The sequence below is a fragment of the Podarcis melisellensis genome (assembly GCF_964234715.1).
Source record: "Podarcis melisellensis genome assembly, chromosome: 8".
Classification (NCBI taxonomy): domain Eukaryota; kingdom Metazoa; phylum Chordata; class Lepidosauria; order Squamata; family Lacertidae; genus Podarcis; species Podarcis melisellensis.
The window spans coordinates 4927671-4950282 of record NC_138540.1 but is presented as its reverse complement, the minus strand read 5'-3'; the positions used below and the strand labels follow the sequence as shown (position 1 = coordinate 4950282).

The window sequence follows — 22612 nt, the reverse complement described above, 5'->3', positions numbered from 1 at the left end:
GGGCGGCGAGACGCGGGGATTCGGGTCGTGGGAAGGGGCCTCGGAAGTGGCGCGACGGGACTTGGCAGCCGGCGGCGCGGGGTGAGGCCGAAGGGAGGTGCAGGAAGAAGGAGGAAGCGGCCGGGCGGCCGGGCAGGCTCTTCATTCCGGGGGCATTTCCCAGCTTGGCTTTGCTTTTGCGGGGGGCCAAGCACGTGCGGAGCCGCGGCTCTGAGTTCTTGCATTCCTTTCTCGCAAGCAAAGCTGAAGTTTTTTGCTCAGGGGAGGACAGGCTGCTTTTGAAAAGGTGAAACCCCCCCCCCCGAAGCTCCGGGCAGCTTAAAGATGCGTTTGGGTTCCAGGAAGCGGGTGGTCAGCCTTCCTCAAGCGCCTGCCGCCTCTAGACGATTTGGACCACCACTCCCATCCAGCTGTGTCCTATGAAAGGCCAAAACGTATGGAGAGCACCTGGTAACATGGGCGTGGACAGGATTTATGATGGGGGGCGGCTGGCAGAACCTCAGTTAAGTATTTTCATTGATTTACTTGATGGGGGGCAGTTGCCCCCCTGCGGCTACGTTTGAAAGGGTCTTTCAAACACTGGACGTCATTGGCTTGGGGAAGTGGAATGCATTAGCCAGTTGTGAGGCAGACAATTAACATTTCTCTGTCCCCCATTCTGTGCTTTATAACTGCTTCTGCATTCCTGACATCTTAGAGCAAAAGTATAGTTTGCCAACCCTACTTTGAAAGGAGGAATACGCACACAAACACTGAACATGGGCGTGTTAATGCCACTAAAATTAAAAAAAAAACTCAGTGCCATCCAGAGAAGCTGAAGAAAGATCCAGGACTATGCTGCAATGGTCATCTGTTTGGGGGCTTTAAAAAGATTAAATGGCTACATTCTGTCTCCAGTGTACCAGTTGCTGGGGGTTGCAAGTGGGGAGAACTCTGTTGCACTCTGGTCCTGCTTAGAGGCTTCCCATGGGAGACATCTGGCTGGCCACTTTGAGAACGGGACGCTGGCCCAGCCGGGCTCTTCATATGCTCATATGTGGGAAATAGCACTTTCTGAATGTGTGACCCAGCACAGCTGAGTGATTGACAGACAGCCCAAGAGGAATAAACTTCTCGGTGTATGGTCTTCATTTATTGCGTCACATGTATCTTTATACAAAGGTCTACCTAGTGATTTTTTTGTGCAAGTAGATAAATAGGTACCACTCTGGCGGGAAGCTAAACGGCATTTCTGTGTGCTCCTCTGTTTCACCAGAAGCGGCTTAGTCATGCTGGCCACATGACCCAGAAGCTGTCTGCGGACAAACGCCGGCTCCCTCGGCCTATAGAGCAAGATGAGCACACAACCCCAGAGTCATCCACGATTGGACCTAATGGTCAGGGGTCCCTTTACCTTTGCTTAGTGAATTTATAATATATGTGTATCTTAATTTCACCCTACGTATAGTATTCCAAGTTTTGCTTTCTCAGTTGGGTTTATGATATTAAAAACCAATATGATACATTTTTTAAAAAAAACAACACAGCACCATTACAACTACAGGAATAAAATGGGCAGTCTGATACTAAATACATTTACTGGGGAATAACAAGCACCACTTTGCAGGGTAACACACCTTTGAAGTAAAAAGCTGAAAATGAACATCTGTAAACTTGTACAGATCACCCGCCTCCCATCTATAAAAAGCTTTTAAAAAAAGAAATAAATACAAAGCCCTGGTGGGTTCAGGTACAGATGTCAGACCTGTTTGCCATCATCTGCTCTTCTCCAGATGGTCCACCAGCTGGCAGGGACTTGATATTCAGGCCTGAGGTGCCATCCTTGCTGCACCACTATCAGCAGGATGGTTAACCCATCTCTAAAGCTGCCAAAGACTGTCCATTCCAGGTGTCTCCACCCCCCACCCCCCCGAGCTGCTATTTTGTCTGTGGAGCCTTCTATGACTCCAGAAAGCGTGGTCACTTGGCTACTTCCCTGGGCCTCTGGATGAAAGGTTGAAGGAACTGGGTATGTTTAACCTGGGGAAGAGAAGACTTGAGAGGAAACATGAAAGCCACCTTGAAATATCTGAAGAGCTTCCATCCTCATGGAACAAGCAAGGTTGTTTCCTGCTGCTTGAGAGGGTGAGGCCAGAACCAGTGGATTCAGATCTCGAGAAAGGAGATTCCAGTCAAACATGAGGAAGAATTTTCTGATGGTAAGAGCTCTTTGACAGTGGAATGGACTCCCTCGGCAGATGGTGGACTCTCCTTCACTGGAGATTTTTAAACACGTTGGATGGCCATGTGTCAGGGATTCTCTAACTGTGGTTCCTGCATTGCAAGGGGTTGGGCTGGATGGGCCTTGGCCCTCATCTCTGCAATTCTCCCAACTCTGCAATTCTCTGACCCAGAGGCTCCAAAATGAGAACACTGTCCCCATAGCAGTGCTATTGAAAGTGGCCCAAGGTGTGAATGCTTCAGGAACCAAATATGGTTCTGGTTCCTGGCACACCGAGGAAAACAGAATGCTGGTCCACTACATCAGATAGCCTGAGAGGCACTGCCCTGCAGGACATGACCAGAAACCACTTTGCTAAACTCCCAGAAACTCCTGCTCTTGATCCCCAAATCCATCCTCACCTGAAACACTGCAGGTGTATTTCAGGTGGGCAGTCACAGGTGTTTGTTTTGTCAGGCATGCACCACCTAGGTACCTGCTGGCTCTGAAACCTGTTCCCCTAACATCTACCCCAGGCTCTTCCTAAATTAGGGACACATTTTTTAAAAGAAAAAAGAAAACTCATTCTGAGTTTTCTAAGTCTCTTGGTTTCCCTCAGAAACTGTCCTAGAATGCCTGTCACCACTTTCTAGGAGAGCCTTCACCAGCCAGCTGTCTTCCAGGGGTTTTGGACAACAACTCCCATCATCTTCAGGCTGTAGCCCAAAACCTCTGGGAGGCAGCTGGCTGGTGAAGTCTGTCCCAGGACACTGTCCTCCACATGAAGTGAGGGGGAAGACAATCGCTCCATTATTGCTTTGCTTTTGTCCTGAATCCCAGTTTTGAAGATTTGCCGGTCCTCTAGTTTTGTGAGAGCAGCATATCCATCACAACAAATGGGAAACCCAATGGTTGCAAAGCCTACAGGCTGGCATGCCCATTAATCCGTGAATTGCAGCCTATCAATATTTAAACGAACCAAGTTAGCCAGCCAGCTGGCAGTGTGAAGAGCCACCTGCATGGCATCTATGGCCTACTGGCAGGCATTGCCCCCACACCCTTTGGGAAATCCTGAATTCAGAGACAGGCTTCTGGCTCCTCTCAGCCTTGGGACCTGAGAACCATCTCTAGGTCATCACCACAACCCTTCCTTCTTATTTTCTTTGCCCTTCCTCTATTGCTTTGTCAGAAGATGTAGCAATTCATGCACAGCAACTCATTATTATAAAACAATCCACCTTTTACTGTTCTTGCCACAGAACACAGCAGAAACAAGAGTCTCCCCCCCCCAATCCCTGTTTAAAATAGGAGACATGTTTTTACAAGTTAGCATTGAAGAAATCAACCTATAGTCACTTGCTAAGCTGAAATTGGAGGAGCACAGTCCTAGGTGGAGGCTAGGAGTGGTTTTGGCTTCTTCCATGCCAGTAATCCTTAAAATTATCTTCCTTATTATCCTGTGCCGCACATGTTATCTAGGCTGCCCCCTCTTCACTTTGGGCCATCTCATAATATGGGGCAGTTCTTGAATTGGTTTGTACATAGGCATATATATATACAGACCTCCTTCATATGCTGCTAAACACAAGAGCAAAACAAGGAGGAAAGGTGGGTTTTACTAGATCACTAAATAAGCAGCCATGTGCAAAAATAATGAAAAGCAATAATGTATTAACGGAAACAGACAAACACCAGGCCATGCTCGTTTCAGAGAGGGAAACAGCTGGCAAAGAAAGGCTAGCGTTCTGCTAGTGCTTAATGAGCATAGCAGTAAAGCTGGTACCTCTGTACCAGATTTCACAGTAAAAAGATCCTGAAGTAAGGCACAAATTGCAACAGAGCATGTATTCAAGCATGCAAAGACTTGTGGCACCTGGGAGAAGTGAACCTGCATGAATTTGGCCCTTGCAGACCTCGCTCTTGCTGCGAACCTTCCAGTGTCCTGCCATACCCACATTTAAAATATCCCCAGGCCTCCAAAAACAAGAGGCGGGTGGGCTGTTGTGCTCAGGTGCTGCTTGTGGATTTCCCACAGGTATCTGGTTGGCCACTGCAAGATCAGGATGCTGGTCTAGGTGGCCATTGGCCTGATCCAGCAGCCTCGTCTTATGCTCTTAAACGAACAGGACCATCATCCAAACACTGCTGTGCCCCAGGTCTCAAAATCATCTCATCACCTTCTCTGCCACATTTCAGGGCATCCAAACTTAGCTGCCTGGGGCAACTGCCTTGTTTGCACCATGATCAAAACACAAAACCTAGATTCTGTATACTATGGCTAATTTCAGGAGTGGAATTTGCAGGATGCAGAAAAGGATAGGACCTGCTCTGCCAACACAGAGACACACCTCCAGATTTGCCCGGGTATAGAATAGACACAGTAGCAGCGTAGGACCACATCTCATGGATTCTCTTCTAGATATGCAATACGCAAAGAAGCTCTGAATAGCATGTGGCACGGCTCACAGTTGAATGGGGTTGCAAACATACAATGCTTTGCCATTTAGGAACGAGCACAAATATTATCTGAGCACTGTTGCTGGGCGCTAGAGAATGGTGGCAGCAGATTTTTCTCTTGCACACTGTTTCTGCTGCAACAAATCTGTGACCAAGTCCTGCTCAAGTCCATCCAGAACACACCAATGCAAGGGGCAGGAAGAGACAACCTGCTCTGCTGCAGATGATCTGGGAGTTGTCCCACTAAGCCACTCAGTGTCCACCATCAGCCTTTGCTGGGGTGTCCATGTTTGCAGAACTGGGGAGGGTGAAGTAAAGAACTATAGCCAGGATGAGGATGAGGACTCCCGCGACCACGCCCACAAGGATGATCTTCCATTTCATGTTCTTCCAGCGCATCTGCCGAGCCACTGTGCCTGTTGTCTTGGAGAAGGCAACACTCTAGGAAGAAACAGAGAAGGGATACAGCCTCTCTTATTCATAGGCATACAGGATTGTTAATATCCCACCCTTTTTGGAGGCTCTCCAACCCAAACTATAAATTAGAGCCACACACCCCACAATCAGTTTTAGCAGGGAAAGCTGAGGCCAAGGAAAGGTTATGTAGTTCTGAAACTGCTGCAGACACGGGATTTGGATCTGGCACTGGGCGAGGGGTGCAGGGCTTGGAGCATTTCAGCTCTGGTTGAAAGGAACTAAAGGAACTGAAGACAGTAAAGGTGCAGGACAGAGAGGGATAGAGTTTAGCTTCCAGAGGGTATAACAAGATGTCATTTCAGCAAACAAATGGCCCTGTCTTCACACTTGTTGAGGTCACAGGAAGGGCAGGAGGCAGTTTTGGGAGAAGCACCCCCCCACACACACCTTTCCCCTGTAGATGCTTTCTCCCACTGGCTCCCCACCCCACCACCCAACTCCTCCTGGAATCACTTTCATTTGCAAAGCCTGGCTGGGAAAATATAAAATGAGGCATTTGTAAGAGACAAGAGACATTTGCCACAAGGAAGAACTAAAGTCTCCACCAATGTCCCACAAGCCCACCTTTACTATTATGTGTGTATATGGGGTGTGCGTACGGAATAAGTCATGAAAAGTCATTTAAAAGAGGGGGAGGGAAAGCTATTTCAGAGCACATCTCCTGGAACAGCTTTTTCGAAAGGATGCAAAACCTTCATCGTACAAAAGCCCAGTGCTCTGATTATACTGCCTTATTGACACTGTCTTATTAAATTGTATTTTATAAGTAATTTTGGGGGAAGCTGTCTTGAGATTTGGAGAAGCAGGATGCTAGTGTTAAGTAGGTAGGTAGGAAGGAAGGCAATAAGATGGAAATGGACTAAATTTACACAATGTGCAATTACTAGGCAGAGTTTAGATTGCCTGGTACAATATTTTATTTTTTTAAAGCATGGAATCCACATGTTCCCTGCTGCTTCTGTTGAAATGTCATAAACCAGAAGAAAAGATTGATCTGGCTTTATCGGCAGCTCAGTGGGCAGAATTTCCATGTTCTCTACGATCCTGAGGAAAGGTTGCAACATTTGGGACTTTATAGTTTAGAGAAGGAGTGCTCAACCTTTTTATACCTGCCGCTCACTAATGCATTTTTCTTCACAGTAAAATTTCCTTACCGCCCACCAGTGCTCAAGGGAAGGAGCAATAGAACCCCCTACTGCCCACCTAGAATCCTGAAACGCCCACTAGGGGGTGGTAGGGACCAGGCTGACAACCCCTGGTTTAGAGAAAAGGTGACATGATAGAAGCTACAAAATTATGCACGACCTGGAGAAAGCGAGCAGAGAAACGTTTTGCTTCCTCTTTCATAATGCTAGAACTCACAGACAACCAATGAAGCCGAAGGTTGGGAGATTCAGGACAGATAAAATACAGTGGTGCCTCGCAAGACGGAAAACGCGCTAGACGAAAGGGTTTTCCGTTTTGGAGGTGCTTCACAAAACGAATTTCCTATGGGCTTGCTTCGCAAGACGAAAATGTCTTGCGAGTTCCTGTGGGGTTTTTTTCCTCTCCCCCCCTTTTTCCCAAGCCGCTTATCAGCTGATCCGCTAAGCCGCTTAGCAGCTGATCCGCTAAGCCGCTTATCAGCTGATCCGCTAAGCCGCTCATCAGCTGATCCGCTAAGCCGCTCATCAGCTGATCCGCTAAGCCGCTTATCAGCTGATCCGCTAAGCCCGCTAAGTCACTAATAGCGCTAATCCGCTAATGGGCTTGCTTCGCAAGATGAAAAAACCGCAAGACGAAGAGACTCGCGGAACGGATTCTTTTCGTCTTGCGAGGCACCACTGTAAAGCACTTCTTCCTGAAGTGCACAGGTAAACTACTGAACTCTCTCCCACAGGAGGCAGTGATGGTCACCAACTTGATTGACTTTAAAAGAGGATTAAACCAATTCTTGGAGGAGCAGGCGAATACCTGGCCGAGATGCTTCTGAATCCCAACTGCTGGAAACAGCAGGAGGGGAAAGTGCTCTTGTGTGCAGGTCCTGTTTGCTTGTTTCCCAGAAGAGGCGTCTGTTTGGCCACCATGAGAACAGGATGCTAGACTGGATAGGCATCTGGACCAATCCAGCCTGTTCTTCTTATGTTTTTAGCCTTTGCGAACCAGGTACCCAACAGTGTTTTGGATTACAACTCCTACCAGCCCTGGCCAGTACTGCTGTCCCGTCATTCCTTTCCCATTCTTTACTTTAAGAAAACAGCCCCGGCCACCACAGAAATCCACAGGAGCCTGCTAGCTCCCCACATCTTACTTTAAGCCATGGGTAGGCAAACTAAGACCCGGGGGCCGGATCCAGCCCAATCGCCTTCTAAATCCGGCCTGCGGATGGTCCAGGAATCAGTAGTGTGTTTTTACATGAGTAGAATGTGCCCTTTTATTTAAAATTCATCTCTGGCTTATTTGTGGGGCATAGGGATTCATTCATTCCCCCCCCCAAAAAAAATATAGTCTGGCCCCCCACAAGGTCTGAAGGACAGTGGACCGGCCCCCTGCTAAAAAAGTTTGCTGACCCCTGCTTTAAGCTCTGCCAGGGAGAGGGAAGCCCAAATCAACCTGGGCCTCTTGGACTGTGACTCCGAGGGGCAGCAGAAGTGAACTATTTTGTCCTAATAACAGCAATTACTAGACAAAATGACTCCGAGGGGCAGCAGAAGTGAACTATTTTGTCCTAATAACAGCAATTACTAGACAAAATGTCTGTAAATTGCTGGAGCTGTTGCTCCTCCTCCTTTTCATGGGAGATAATATTAACTTACGGCTTGAACTTTAGTTTACTAGGTGCTCTTCCACTAGCAGCAAAGCTCATAATAACAAGATCCTGGAAGGATTTTGAGGGTGAGTCTGTGACAAGTTGGTACAACAAAGTATGGCAAATAGCTCTTGCAGAATAAGTAAATAATAGAATAAAATTGGCACAAAGCCTGATGCACAAAGACTCCTTTGTAATTGAAAGACACATTTTTATTACGTACACGGCTAAAAACAAAAACAGAGGACTCCCCTCACATTGTAAAACCTTTTTGTTAACATGACTTGTTTATCACCTTCTTTACAAGTAGTAGTCTGGAATTAAAACTCATTAGCTTATTTGGCTGATATTTTGCATGCATTACCTCAACACCAGCTTCTGGGTTAGGCTGGGATATTTAATAAAAAAGAAAACTGGAAGAAGGGAACCATTTTGGAGGGGAAGGCCACATGATTCTCCTGCTGTCTCAAGGACTCTGGATGAAATGCTGACGACAATCTACTGCAAACAAGGGTCCACCCATCACTTGTGGGGTGTGCAAAAGCCTACCACCCCAGAAGTGCCTTTTGCAAAGGAGCTGCTCCCTCCCTCCTGCCCGCCCCCTTGCTGTACCTGGTTGCGAAGTTCATCTGCCCTTTCATCCAGCTCGCTGAGCTTGCCCTCACGGTCCAGCACTTTGTTGTAGTTCTCCAGCATGATCTCTGTCACCTGCTCAGCCTCCCCCTGACACCGCTTCAAATTGTTTTCCCCCTGCAGAAAGAGAAAGGGTGATCATAGCAGAAGGAACTCTGGTCCCTCACGCTGCTTGAGGCTGAAACACAGCAGCTGAGTGAGAGGAGTGTACGTGCGTACAGAGATAACAAGGTCTTGGAGAAACCAGGGCAGGAGGAGAGGACTGGGTCAGAACACCTGGTTGCCCTTTCAGGTCACAGGGAAGTCGGGGACCTTTTGCTCCCATGAAACTTGCCAGGGAGGCTCCAGGTGCAGACACAAGCCTCTGGAGGTGTCACCTTGCCGACAAAGGTCCGTATAGTTAAAGCTATGGTTTTCCCAGTAGTGATGTATGGAAGTGAGAGCTGGACCATAAAGAAGGCTGATCGCCGAAGAATTGATGCTTTGGAATTCTGGTGCTGGAGGAGACTCTTGAGAGTCCCATGGACTGCAAGAAGATCCAACCTCTCCATTCTTAAGGAAATCAGCCCTGAGTGCTCATTGGAAGGACAGGTCGTGAAGCTGAGGCTCCAAGACTTTGGCCACCTCATGAGAAGAGAAGACTCTCTGGAAAAGACCCTGATGTTGGGAAGGATTGAGGGCACAAGGAGAAGGGGACGACAGAGGACGAGATGGCTGGACAGTGTTCTTGAGGCTATCAACATGAGTTTGACCCAACTGCGGGAGGGAGTGGAAGACAGGAGGGCCTGGCGTGCTCTGGTCCAGGGGGTCATGAAGATTCGGACACGACTAAACAACAATAACAACATGCTGGCTGGGACGGATAAGAGACGTAGTCCAACAGCATCTGGAGGGCACAGGTTGGTAGAGGCTGTTTTAAGTCATGGAGACGGGTTGGAGGGGGTTGTTCTGGGATACAATACCATCTTCTGTCCAAGATCGAACTCTAGTTCCACCTATTTGTAAACCTGGATGCCTACAGCCAGAGCCGTCCCCAAACCTGTTTTCCCACTTTTTCAAAAGACTTGCTTTCATCAACATAAAGGAATGGTAAGATGGACAATGGATTCAGCCTCCTAAATAGAAGAGTAGAAGAGTTTGGATTTGATATCCCACTTTATCACTACCCGAAGGAGTCTCAAAGTGGCTAACATTCTCCTTTCCCTTCCTCCCCCACAACAAACACTCTGTGAGGTGAGTGGGGCTGAGAGACTTCAGAGAAGTGTGACTGGCCCAAGGTCACCCTGCTGCTGCATGTGGAGGAGCGGGGAAGCGAACCCGGTTCACCAGATTACGAGTCTATCGCTCTTAATCACTACACCACACTGGCAGATTGATTGCATTTCAAAGCCAGGAGGAAGATGGGCTCCTTTTGGAGTGAGAGAAGGCAATGTGATGGTTGTTTTTGTTTGCATTTATGATGAAATGTACAATTGTACTTCAATTATTATTTTTTACGACTGCCCTAAAAAACCTCAACAACTTTTTGTGTCTGGATTCTTCCTCTTAAAATATGGCGACCCTATTTAAGCAGCCCAGCTCAGGGGTGTGAGACTGTCTGCCAGGAGCTGGAAATTTCTGTGCTCTCTCTTTGTTATATGATGTTATGAGTTTGCGGAGCGGGAGCGCCTAGATCCCCCATAAATGTGTTATGAGTTTGTGGGGGGCCAGATCCCCCTAAATTCTTAGATTTAGTAAATGTTAGGAATAAATTAATGCTTGGCGTATTAATGGAAGCTACCAGACGCTGAATCCAGCAGCAGCAGCAGCAGCAGCAGGCAGGCCGGCCGCCCAGTTTCCCATGCTCAGGAGAAGATGGGTCATTATTAGCAAGGAACAAAGAGAGCGGAATACTGGGCCATTAAGAATGATTGGCAGTGCAAATGCTGCCAACCAGCCCAGAACTGTGAGGGGAGAGAGACTTTCTGCTGGTTATTAGGCAATGCCTTTTCCACCTGCCTTGCCTCACCTTCCGGCCCTGGGAGCATTTCCTATAAGTAATTTTGTAAGTTGTGTGTCCTTATCTCTCAATTTAACCCTTTTATATGGTTCTGTAGGTTTTGTGGTATTTTATGCACTGTGATTTGCACTTATTTTTAGTGATTATAGATTAGTAATGCTTTATTGTAACTGATAAGTGTAAACTGTTTAATTATTATTTGCTGATGTTTAATTTTACTGTTTACTATTAAATTCTAATGGATTATTGAATATTGCTTTATTTGATATAAGTTGTTTATTTTAAAGTTATTGTGACTTTTTATATTGGATCAGATTGTTACTATTAATGTTTGAAGTTTTATTCTGTTTTTATATGTGTTGGAAGCCACCCAGAATGGCTGGGGCATAAATAAAAAATTGTTGTTGTTGTCCTATTAATTCCTAAAATTTCTGACTTCCCTTGAGAATCATAGAAATGTAGAGCTGGAAGGGACCCAATGGATCATCTAGTCCGATATTATTGGGTGATATCCTACAAAGTCTTACTCGCAGTAAACCCATATAAATTAATGAGTCAATTTAAGCCCATTAATTTCAGTTTTTTCTGAGTAGTATGACTAACTCTGGTTATGACCCATTAACTTTCTAACCAGTGAGTAAGCCCCATTTCTTTATTAACAATTCTACTTCAGCTACAGATTCCACTGGATTTTGTTAGCAAAAGAGCTACACCACCCACACATTATTTTATTTCCCCTCCCTTTCCTTCAGTTTCACCTCTTTTACCTTTTTGGGCCCCCTCCCTTTACAAAGGACTTTAAAGCCAGAACAAACAAATGTGCTAATATATGGCATCCCTGACTTGTCTCCCCGGTGAGGTCAAAACCCAGTGAAATAAACCCATTAGTGCATATTTTTGCTTTGATTATTTTGAAATGTATGTGCTCTTCAACACCTGACCAAATTATAAAACAAAATAAGCGTAAAAAAATACAATTGTGGTATTCAATAAGTAATTGCAGCAGAGCTGTACATGAAAAGCAAATATTTAAAAAATCATAAAATGAAAACAGCATTTTAAAACCAGCTGGTTGATGAGCCGGAAAGACTGCTCTGCCTGATCAACCATCAGATTTAGTACCAGATGAGCCTCCTTGGAAAAACCAGTCTGCCTGCAGGGACCACAACAGCGTGGGGCCTCTCTGCCTGCTCCCCACTCTGGTCCTCACCACCCAACTCACCTGAGTAGCCATCTGGGTCTCAGAAAAGGGCCTCAGGTGTTGAGTTCTGTGTTCAGGCAGAAAAAGGCAAACTGGGAATAAACCTCTGTGGTGTCTTTGCACTCAGATCTGCCTTTCACTTTTTGGTTAATACAGCCAATCTTGTATTCACAGATACCAGTTGAAATGCGTGTGCAGCTGAAATAGGTCAGATAAGGGTTTGCGTGAGATCTGCACCAACAAGATTCTCAGGCTCACAAGGGCTCCATATAAACCAAGTGGGGTGCTCTAAAAATGGCCGCAGCACTGGAGCTCCCTGGCAACTGAGTTCACCCTGAAGGCAATACATTCTGAAGTCTCTTGGGCCCACGAACTACGGCTGGAAGCTAAAGACAGCAATACGAAAGTATAAAGGCTCAGAAGAAGTGGCAGTTGACCTGGCCTTGGTCATTCCTGGAGTGTGTCCCCTTCATCTCCTGTTGGAATTAGAATTCCCCACAGGAAATGAGAAGCAAAGACCAACCCATTGCCTGAAATAGCTGGTTTCCTGCTGCTGCTGCAATGGAAGGCTGAACCCACTCAGGGAACCAAGCCAAAAGCCACAGGAAACATAAAGGTCTTTTTCAATTGCTGTTTCCTTTGGAAAGCCGGAGCTGGCAGACAAGGAGCCTGAGGCAATGATCCTGGCCCAAACCAGCCTCTGCTACACCAGACTTGTGTCACGCTGGGGAGAACTCCCAAGGAAGGTGAAGGTCACTGGGAGGAGAGCTCAAGAAAGAGAGCCTTTCCCCCAAGACCCTTTGCATTTGAGGAGGGGAGGAAGAGAAAAGTGCAAGGACAGTGGCTAAGGAAGACTCACCTGGTCTCATGGCTTTGAAGTACACCATGACACGTACAATAAAATCGTATCTTATACTCATTTAATTCAACCATAAGCAGCTGATGGCCGTTGAAATCCCGCAAGTTAAATGCGAGCAAGAGCTCAAAAGCTCTTTTGTGCTGGGTCTTCCCAGTGGAAAAAAAGCTTAAAAGCTCTATGACTTGCTTGGGATCCAAGGCACTCTCTGTGGGCTGAGTCTGGGATGCTCCCCTGAGATAATGATGGCCCCACCAGATCTTGAGAGAGCATCCTGGGGCCTCCAGAGCTGGTACAAAGAGTATGTGCATTTTTGCATATACATGGAACCCTTGGAACCAAACTCCCATGCAAAATGTGATTGTACTGCATTTGAAAGGGTGACTCACGCTGATCCCTCAAGATCTAGAATCACTGGTCTTCAACTGGTGGGCCTGATCTGTGGTGGGTTGTAACGGCACTACTAAATATATGTTAAAAGATTAAGAAATGGGTCCCCCAAATGCATTTTTGGGTTAAAAGTGTGTCTTCAGTCTGAAGAGGTTGAGGATACCTGATCAAGATAATCTCTTGAAGGACATTTTTCAAAATGCTTAGAGAGTTCCATACTGCAGTCTCTATTTGATTCTCTCTGTGCATATTTTTGCATACCATACCAAAGTGGTGTACAATAAGACAAAAATAAGATAAAATACCAAACACTATAGACTCAGTAAACTAAGAGGAATACAGTGGTACCTCGGGTTACATATGCTTCAGGTTACAGACTCCACTAACCCAGAAATAGTACCTCAGCATGAGAACAGAAATCGTGCTCCGGCGGCGCGGTAGCAGCAGGAGGCCCCATTAGCTAAAGTGGTGCTTCAGGTTAAGAACAGTTTCAGGTTAAGAACGGACCTCCGGAATGAATTACGTACTTAACCCGAGGTACCACTGTAAAACTATTTGTACAATTGTAAAACACATGTTCCACATCTTGACCCAGTCATACTTCAAGGAAAGCCGTCTTATACAAAAATATAAGGCACTATGTGTGGTAAACCTGAGGGTGTACTGACTTGCCAACACCTTCATAAGGTAAAGGTAAAGGGACCCCTGACCATTAGGTCCAGTCGTGACCAACTCTGGGGTTGCGGCGCTCATCTCGCTTTAATGGCCGAGGGAGCCGGCGTTTGTCTGCAGACAGCTTCCAGGTCATGTGGCCAGCATGACTAAGCCGCTTCTGGCGAACCAGAGCAGCGCACGGAAACAGCGTTTACCTTCCTGCTGGAGCGGTACCTATTTATCTACTTGTACTTCGACGTGCTTTCGAACCGCTAGGTTGGCAGAAGCTGGGACCAAAGAATGGGAGCTCACCCCATTGCGGGAATTCGAACTGCCGACCTTCTGATCAGCAAGTCCTAGGCTTTGTGCTTTAACCCACAGCGCCACCTGTGCCCCTGGTAACACCTTCATAGTGTCCATTAAATTAACCTTCCCAGTGTCATGTAGTTGGCCTCTGTAGGTCACAAGATGCTGGACATGTTGGTCTTTGGCCTGATCCATCTGCAGGAGCTCCTGTGGTGTTCTTCACCCCACAGACATTTCAGAAGATGAAAGTGAAAGCAAACACAAAAACCCTCGTTGGGACCTCACACAGCACTCCACATGCTTTCTCAGAGGCTTGGTACACTAACAAGTGTCTCCTGTGCCTTCATCACAGCAGGTTGTGGCTGAGAGGCTGTGTGGAAATACACCGATGCACTGGCATGCACGCACACACACACACACACACACACACACACACTCCTCCATCTGAGCATCTGTGCATTATTCTTTCAGCAGACTGGCTGCCAGCTGCTCCCCTTCCTCACTGTTGCCTCTCCTCTCACACCTGTCACTTCTAAGCCCAGACCTAATGAGCAGAGAAATCTAGCCGCAACGTCCTCCAGGCCTAGTGCCCTCCAGCCACGCGTTGGGCCCGATGAGAGTTGTAGTCCAAAACATCTGGAGGGCACAAGGTTGGGGAACACATGGCGCTGCATTATACCAACATTATACCAACTGCATTATACCAACACTGACTTGCAGCAGCTCTTCTGCTCATCATGTCTTGAGGTGGCCTTATCAGTGCTGCATGTTAACCCAGTGGTTTTAGGCCTCATCTGGTTTTTATTTTTTTAATGTTACAGATTCTTAGGCGTGCATCTCATGCTTAGAAATAAGCACACACATTAAAATATGCGCAATAATTGCTGCAGGAATCTTTCTTTCTGTTGGCGGCAAAAAAGGCACCAGGGCCCTTGTTCTTGAAGGTGGCATCCCTCTTGTGATGCAACAAACCAGGCACTTTGCTAACAGGAGAGGAAAGCCATCAAGAAGAGCCACCCAACATGCTGGGAAAGGAAGGTACCTCCTCCTTCCAAGTGTTGGGCTTCCTGTGCTCTGCAGCGGGGATGTTTATTCCCTCCTGCCAAGCTCCTATTGTTTACTGGGAGACTAATTGAGGAAGGCCACAGTGTCAGAACTCTGTGAAGGAATGACCAGCTGACAGAGCACATATCTCATCTCTAACGCCAGAGTCACAGCGGACCAAGACTGAGAATACTCAAGCAGCTTGTTGTCTTTCCTGGGGAGGAAGGCAGCTGAAAAAAGTTCTGATCTCTTGAAGTCAACAGAGGAAAAGCAGGCCAACGCAGTCATGTGAGCCCACAGCCCTGGCAGCTTTGGAGAAGCCCCTCTTTCTCAGCTCCCTGTCTGAACTGCAATAGCAACAACTCAAGGCTGGTGCCCTCCAGATGTGCTGGACTATCTTTCCTGTTAACCATAGCACCCTATGGCCATGCTCCCATCAGCTGAGACTGATCAGATCTGTGGTCCAAAACAACTGGATGGCGCTAAGCTGGCGGAAATCTAACCCACCCCAGGGTGGAGTCAACTTTAGACAGAAAAATACTATGTCTGCACCTCTTGGTAGAAGAGGGAACTAAAACCCACATCCTTCCTGTCAAGTGGGCAAATCTTGTATGTGAAAACTGAAAACCTTCATGAGCATTAGAGGAAGGCAAACATCTGCAGCATGTTTTCAATATCCACCCAGTGAGGCTCTCAAAGTGAATTAATGTTTCCTGCCCAGTAAGGCCACCTGAAGCAGGCAAAGTCAGTGCCCACCAGCTGACAGGCACTCACTTCAAACCAGGCAGTCCTTGAAGAGACTGGCAAAGAGCCCTTTGCAAAAAGCCCTGCTCAGCTGATCGGTGGTGCTTCAAAGTACGGGGCTCTCAAATTCTAGAGATATAAAAATCACAGTAGGTTTAATACAACCCTTGCAATGTGTTTACACTAAAACATGAAAAACTGCAGAATGGATTTAAAATTCACATAACCCAAAACCGAGATGGAGGGAAGTCAAACATTATTTATTGTTAATTAATGTTTGTGTTTTGGTTGGTTTAGGTGTTTTGATTTGGTTGATGTTTTCTTTTCTTCTTTTCTTTTTTGGTATGTGTTGGCTATTTTTCTTTTTCTTTCTTTGCTGTTGTTTGGTTATAGAAAACGAATAAAAAGAAGTTTGGAAAAAACAACAACAAAGTACGGGGCTCTCTGCAACCCCAGCTTGTTGCTGTAAAGTCCCAATAATTAGCAGGACTTCAAAGTGCTCCAGCGCCTGATGTTACTCTGATGTCAGGAGACTGGCGGGTGGGCAGCTCCACTCGCCTTTCAAATCTGGCCAGTGAGGGGTAGAGAAGATAAGGATGTGGCTCACTGGCCACCCTGGGAAAATAACATCAGCTGCCTGTCCTCTGAAGTCTGCAGAACAGTCTGTTGTGCAGCAGGCCCTCCTGGCGCAGAGGGAGACAACTGCCAGGTGGCAGGTTCCTGGGGGTGGGGGAGCAGGCGCAGCTATATACATCCCTCTGTCTGTCCTGAAGACTTAATGTGGCCTTCTGCCTCCAGTGTGGCAAAGGATGCCTTTGGCTCCCAGTGTGGCTGTAAGGGCCTGAGCCTGAATGGGTTCAGGGGGCAGCACAGGCACGAGGGAGTGGGAAGGCGAGGGAGGGGGGAAAGGAAGAGCAGTGCGCCACGCTTGCGCCCATCTCACTGTGCAGCCCCAGGGCACCTGGGGTGGGCTGCTCCTCCAGCCCCCCTTTCTCCACCAGTGTTCTATCCAGTTCTTTCTTTCAACAAATGAAGGGCTGCCATATATCAAGAAGTAAAAATCCAGCTCAAAAACCCCACACCAAAAAATGCCCCACCCCACATTTTGGAACTATTTTTAAGGAAAACGACACTGCTGACGTGGATTGCCATATGTCTGGACATTTTTGACCACACTGCTTCCGACTGCAGTATTATGGGTATGTCTGGGAAATTCTGGGCGTATGGCTAACAAATGAGGAGTATAAAAAGTAGAATATTCCTAAAATGACACTTTGAAAGAGTGAAAGTGATGAAGGGAACACAAGGATTTCATTGCTTTGTTCCATCTACACCCAGTCCAACAGAAATTGTGACCAAGGTATACTGCTTTAGCAATGAGAGAATTTCGACATTGAAGGAGGTAAAAAATCTCTGAATATGGCTAAGATAACTGGCTATATGACCTGTGAATATATTAAAGAATTGCAGTTGACCTATGTGCTGTTGGTGGACTATGAAAGTGAAGAAGCAACCTCGACCTTCTTACACCTGCCCAGTATCATCATCTGTTTTCCCATCTAGTCGGGATGTACTTAAGGTAGTACTTAATGAGCACACTTTGACAAAGAATGAAATGTCATGTGCAACAAATGCTCCTGAAAAGTGTTTGGTGTAAAGTATAAATAATGGAAGGCTCAATGTTTTCAGACCCATTTCTCATGTGTAAGGTTTTTTTTTTCATAATTTTGTTTGATATGCATTTTGTTGTAATGTTCATGGAATGAATTACTAAGAAGAATTCTGTCAAAGTGTTAGTTCTATAATGCAATAGCAAGCTATCATTCAGATTTGGAACACATTTTAAAAAGAAAATCCTAGCTGTTCAGATACTTTTTAACTGAATAACTTTCTAAAGGAATGCCTGAAGTAACTGATATTATAGTGTGAAGTCTCATTTATTCTGTTATATTTTACTCCAAGAAGACCAATTTATCCTAAATAGAACCCAATGATGCATAAAATATTTTTAAAATGTGATCCCATGATGAAATTCTGCAGGTAGCTCTTAGAAATATTAAATAATCAATCCTTTTTTGGAAAATTTTAATCATATTAATTTTTTAAATTTTAAATATTGTAACTGAAATTTATAATTTAAAGTAAGGTCATCGTGTGACATATCATATTAAAGCCCATGAAGTTCTGAAGAGATTGGTGTTTTTAGTTTTGACGTATCTCAATTCTGGGGTGAGCATTTTAGGGTTTTTTGGGTTTTGGCAAGGCCAAATTGTCATTTTTTAAAAATTTCAAACCCTTATAGCTCAAAAATGGGATGAGATAAAAAATTAAAATTTTAGATTTGAACTTAGTTTTAATCATCCAACAAGTGTACAGAATATTAAGAAAATTGGATGACATGAGGTAAAAAAGTTGGATCATCACCTTCTTCTCCAGGAATATCTCTAATTTTAAAGCCATCTCGTCTGGTGGCCCCACTGCCTCCTTTTATCTGTCCTGAATCTTCCAACATTTAGCTTCCTTGGATGTTTACGAGTTCTGGTGTTCTTCGGAAGAGAAAAACCTTTATTTTCCCACTTTCTCCACGTCCTGCATCATTTTACAAACTTCTATCATGTCGCCTCTTACTTGCCTCCCCTCCAAACTAAAAAGCCTCAAACGCTTCAACCTTTTCTCACAGGGGTGTCGCTCCACACCCCCCACACCCCATAATTTCGGCTGTCCTTTTCTGAGCCTTTTCCAACCTTGAAATATCCTTTCTGAGGTGAGGCAAGCGAGCCGCAATCTTAACCACTATCCTTACTTTGGAGTAAGCCCCATTGAATTCAACAGGGCTTCCTTCTGAGTAGAGATGGTTAGAATTGCGCTGTAAGGCAGACGTCCAACCCGCAGCCTCCGTCCCCTACTGGCGCCAGGGCGCAACTACAGTGGTACCTCGGGTTAAGTACTTAATTCGTTCCGGAGGTCCGTTCTTAACCTGAACTGTTCTTAACCTGAAGCACCACTTTAGCTAATGGGGCCTCCTGCTGCCGCCGGAGCACGATTTCTGTTCTCATCCTGAAGCAAAGTTCTTAACCCGAGGTACTATTTCTGGCTTAGCGGAGTCTGTAACCTGAAGCGTCTGTAACCCGAGGTACCACTGTACCTTCAAACGACTCTGTCTAGAAGGGGCAAACAGACTCTTCTCGAGGCAGCAACAGGCGGTCTTGGGTCTGGTGAAGCGGGAGAGCCCCACAAACTCCCGGCTGCGCCCAGATTAGGAAAGAAGCTCCAGAAAGAGACGCTGCCCGGCCCCTTCATAGGGTCTTCAGAGGCAAGCAGGGAAGAGAGACAGCGGAAGAAGATTGGAAGAAATTCATGGACTATCTTAAGAAATACTGCAAAATTAATGAATGTTAGAATGACGTTGGTTTAGAAAGTATGTGGTTTCCAGCTGTAATGGATAAGTAAAAAAGAAAAGAGAGACTAAAAACTAAATGGAAAATAATGGAAAGGATTTGCTGAATTAATAAATTAGAAATTGGAATACAGAAAGGGGAGGTATGAGGAAGTCGGGGAAGTAAATTATAAGAAAATAAGGGATTGAAATTATACCTTTTTTATTTTTGTTTGTTTGCATTATTGTATTGTTTTGTTTTGTTATTATAAAATTTTTGAAACTTTAATAAAAATCTTTTTTTAAAAAAGCAACTCTGCGCCAGTGGCGTAGCGTGGGTTGTCAGCACCCGGGGCAAGGCAAGTAATTTGTGCCCCCTAACCTGTGGATTTTGGCACTCGAGTCTCTTCCACTAGATTAAAGAAACCCTTACCCCCTAAACACATGTATTATAAAAATACTGATGTAATTAAAGTAAAATGCATCTAAATACAAGTTTACTTTCAAACACTTTATTGTTAGCTGCCAGTGCGCCCCCCCCCCATGTTGCGCCTGGTGCAGCCGGCCGGACCCCCCTGTACCCCCCACGCTACGCCACTGCGCTGCGCTCCCGTGTAAGCGTGCGCCGGATTGGAACCTCCGCCCCGAAGCGCCCCACGGCAGCCGTCGGGGCGCGGACCCAGCCCGCAGCGCCGCCTCCTCGGTGCCCCCGGCGTGGGCTGCCCAGAAGCCGGGAGGGAGGGCGCGGCGCTGCCCTCCGCCGCATTTCCCCCTCGGCGGCTGACCCGACGGCTGTGCCGCCCGCCCCCTCGGTTCCTACCATGGCTGGCCCTGCGCGTCGGAGAACTCGGCTGAGCTGCGGCGGCGGCGGCAGGACGGGCGCCCGCTTCTCGTCGGACTGGCGGCCGGCCGCGCCGCCTTCCTGCCCCCTCGGCCGGCGACGGGGCGGCGCTTCGGGGGGCGGCACGTGGAAGGGGCTCGCTTACTCCGCGCGCCGCTTTCGCTTTCCTTGGCGGCCCCCGGGGACGCTGGGAAAAGGACCCCCGGGGGGGCGCCGCTTCCCGGCCCCAGCCCCTTCCGCGCCGGGCGGGCCGGCCCCTTCGTGGGCGTCCCCTCGCCCAAAGAGGCGCCCGAGTCCTTGGAGGGAGCAGCCCAAGGTCACGGCCCGGCCCAAGCCGCAGGGCCGGGAGAAGACGGGAGCCCTCCAGACGCCTCCCTCGCCCCGGGGAAGCTGGACCTGAGCGCGACAGCAACACCTGTGTTCCCCAGGTATGCCCGAGGCAAAATATCACCCACCCGGCCAGTAGCCACTGGCTAGTAGCCCTTCTCCTCCTCCGTGGATTTTTAAAGCTAGTGGCCATGGCTACAACCGGCTCCTTGTTCCATCATTTAAGGATAGGCCACCTGGATTTCCTCTCCCCGTCCTGTGTTTTTCAACATTCAACTAACTACATTGGGTCCCAGTGTTATGAGAGAGGAAGAAAAAGTCATTGGGCTGTTTTCTGTACACCGTGCATAATTGTATGTACGGTGGTACCTCAGTTTATGAACTTAATCCATTCCGGAAGTCCGTTCTTAAACCAAAGCCGTTCTTAAACCAAGGTGCACTTTCCCTAATGAGGCCTCCCGCCGCCACTGCCCTTCCACTGTTCAGATTCCGTTCATAGACCGAGGTAAAGTTCGCAAACCGGGACACAGCTTCCAGTTTTGCAGAGTTCGTAAACTGAATACAGTAGTTCTAAAACAGGGCTGTTCTTAAACCAAGGTACCACTGTACCTCTGTCTTGTCCCCTCTCCCTTGCCTTTTCTCTGAAGCCCCAAATGCCACAAGCCTTTCAAATGAGGGAGTTGCTCCATCCCCTTGATCATTTGGGTTGCCTTTTTCTGAACCATTTTCCAGCCCTGCAATGACCAGAAGTGGACACAGTATTCCAAGTGTGGTTGCATCATAGATTTGTATGGAAGCATTCTGATCGTGCCAGCGTTACTTTAATCGTAAAGATCCCTAGCATGGAGTTTACTTTTCACAGCTGTCACACTCTGAGTCAACATTTTAATGCAGCCTTCAACCACAATACCAGTATATCTTTCCTGGCCATCTCAGATAGCATCAAGTGTGTATGGGAAGTTAAGAGTCACTTTATGGCTTGCTTACATTGAATCACATTTGCTATGGTAATATCCAATAATCTGGTCTGGAGAGATCCTTTTGGAGCAACTTGCAAACCTGTTTTGCTTTGACCACCCTAAACAATTTGGTAGCAACAGCAAACATGGCTACTTCACTGCTCATTCCTCGTGGGCATAGCGGGGGGGCAGCTGCTGACCAATAACTGACCAATCACATTGCAGATTGCTTGGTTCTGCCCTCACTAACATAAAGCCTACCCCCCCCCCAACATAAATCCTGGCTATGCCCATATCACCCCTAACTCAAAGTCACTAAGAAGGTAAAGGGACCCCTGACCGTTAGGTCCATTCGCGGATGACTCTGGGGTTGCGGCGCTCATCTCGCTTTATTGGCCGAGGGAGCCTGCGTACAGCTTCCAGGTCATGTGGCCAGCATGGCGAACCAGAGCAGCGCATGGAAACGCCATTTACCTTCCCACCAGAGCGGTACCTATTTATCTACTTGCACTTTGACGTACTTTCGAACTGCTAGGTTGGCAGGAGCAGGGACCAAGCAACGGGAGCTCACCCCGTCGTGGGGATTCGAACCACCGACCTTCTGATCGGCAAACCCTAGGCTCTGTGGTTTAACCCACAGCACCACCCGTGTCCCTTCAAGTCACTTAGGAACCAGTAAAAAATCACCAGCCCCAATACAACTCATTGGAGAACCCCATTTTTGAAAATGTAAGTAGCTTGTATTGGCTTGAAAAAGGGGCTCTGTCTCCCCTCTCTTTTTTGACACATTGAGATCGGAAAGCCTGGTGGAGTTGGGGTGTGTGTGAAACAGACATTACTTTTTTAAGGTAAAAATTGAAGTACCAGTACTCTTACTTGATGCAAGCATAGAAGGGGCCAGCACAAAATGGCTGCTCTGAGCAGCAAAAGAAAGAGGTGTTAGTACTCTGCTCCAGCATGAGTTGCTGTTGTTGGCATCTGTCTGTCTTGAGAGACAACGGAGGAGTGCGCCCTTGGGGGTGAACTCTGGAGGATTGCAGCGCCTGCTGTGGAGGCCAATATTGGAGACACATGTTTTATTGCAGCTGGGGCAGATGAGGGCATCCAGTGAGTACTGTCACCAAGAAAAGACCTGGGGACATGGAAGGGAACAGTGGTGCAGCTTGGTGGCTCCATGCAAATACTGAGGCAACAAACACTTAGCTTGGCACCCAGACTCAGACAGTCAGTTGCTGTTTTAGAGGGTGCCTTTGGGTAAAAGGTCTTTGGGTCAGAGTCCCACTGTCATTGATAACTAGGAGTAAATGTGCAGGCATATACACGTGCGCACACTCGCACATGGACAGACACTAATAAATGC

At 47.1% G+C, this 22612-nt stretch overlaps 1 protein-coding gene and 1 long non-coding RNA gene across 3 annotated transcripts; one reads left to right on the top strand and one right to left on the bottom strand.

Annotated features, from left to right (window-relative positions):
* The first annotated feature begins 30 nt into the window (after positions 1–30).
* Positions 31–1130, top strand: LOC309376339. The gene is made up of 2 exons (XR_014171171.1): positions 31–286; positions 700–1130. It is a non-coding gene; the product is annotated as an uncharacterized lncRNA (long non-coding RNA).
* A 2289-nt stretch (positions 1131–3419) lies between these two features.
* On the bottom strand, positions 3420–20105 carry VAMP5 (vesicle associated membrane protein 5). 2 transcript variants are annotated; one of them, XM_081922608.1, is made up of 3 exons: positions 19946–20105; positions 8535–8672; positions 3420–5098 (listed from the first exon to the last, which is right to left on the bottom strand). In XM_081922608.1, exons 1-3 carry the CDS (start codon positions 19946–19948, stop codon positions 4910–4912), a joined length of 330 nt encoding a protein of 109 aa, XP_081778734.1. In that variant the 5' UTR covers positions 19949–20105; the 3' UTR covers positions 3420–4909. The 2 variants fall into 2 exon arrangements, with proteins under 2 accessions (XP_081778734.1, XP_081778733.1); XM_081922607.1 differs by lacking the exon at positions 19946–20105 and adding an exon at positions 11777–11934.
* Between the last annotated feature and the right edge of the window lie 2507 nt (positions 20106–22612).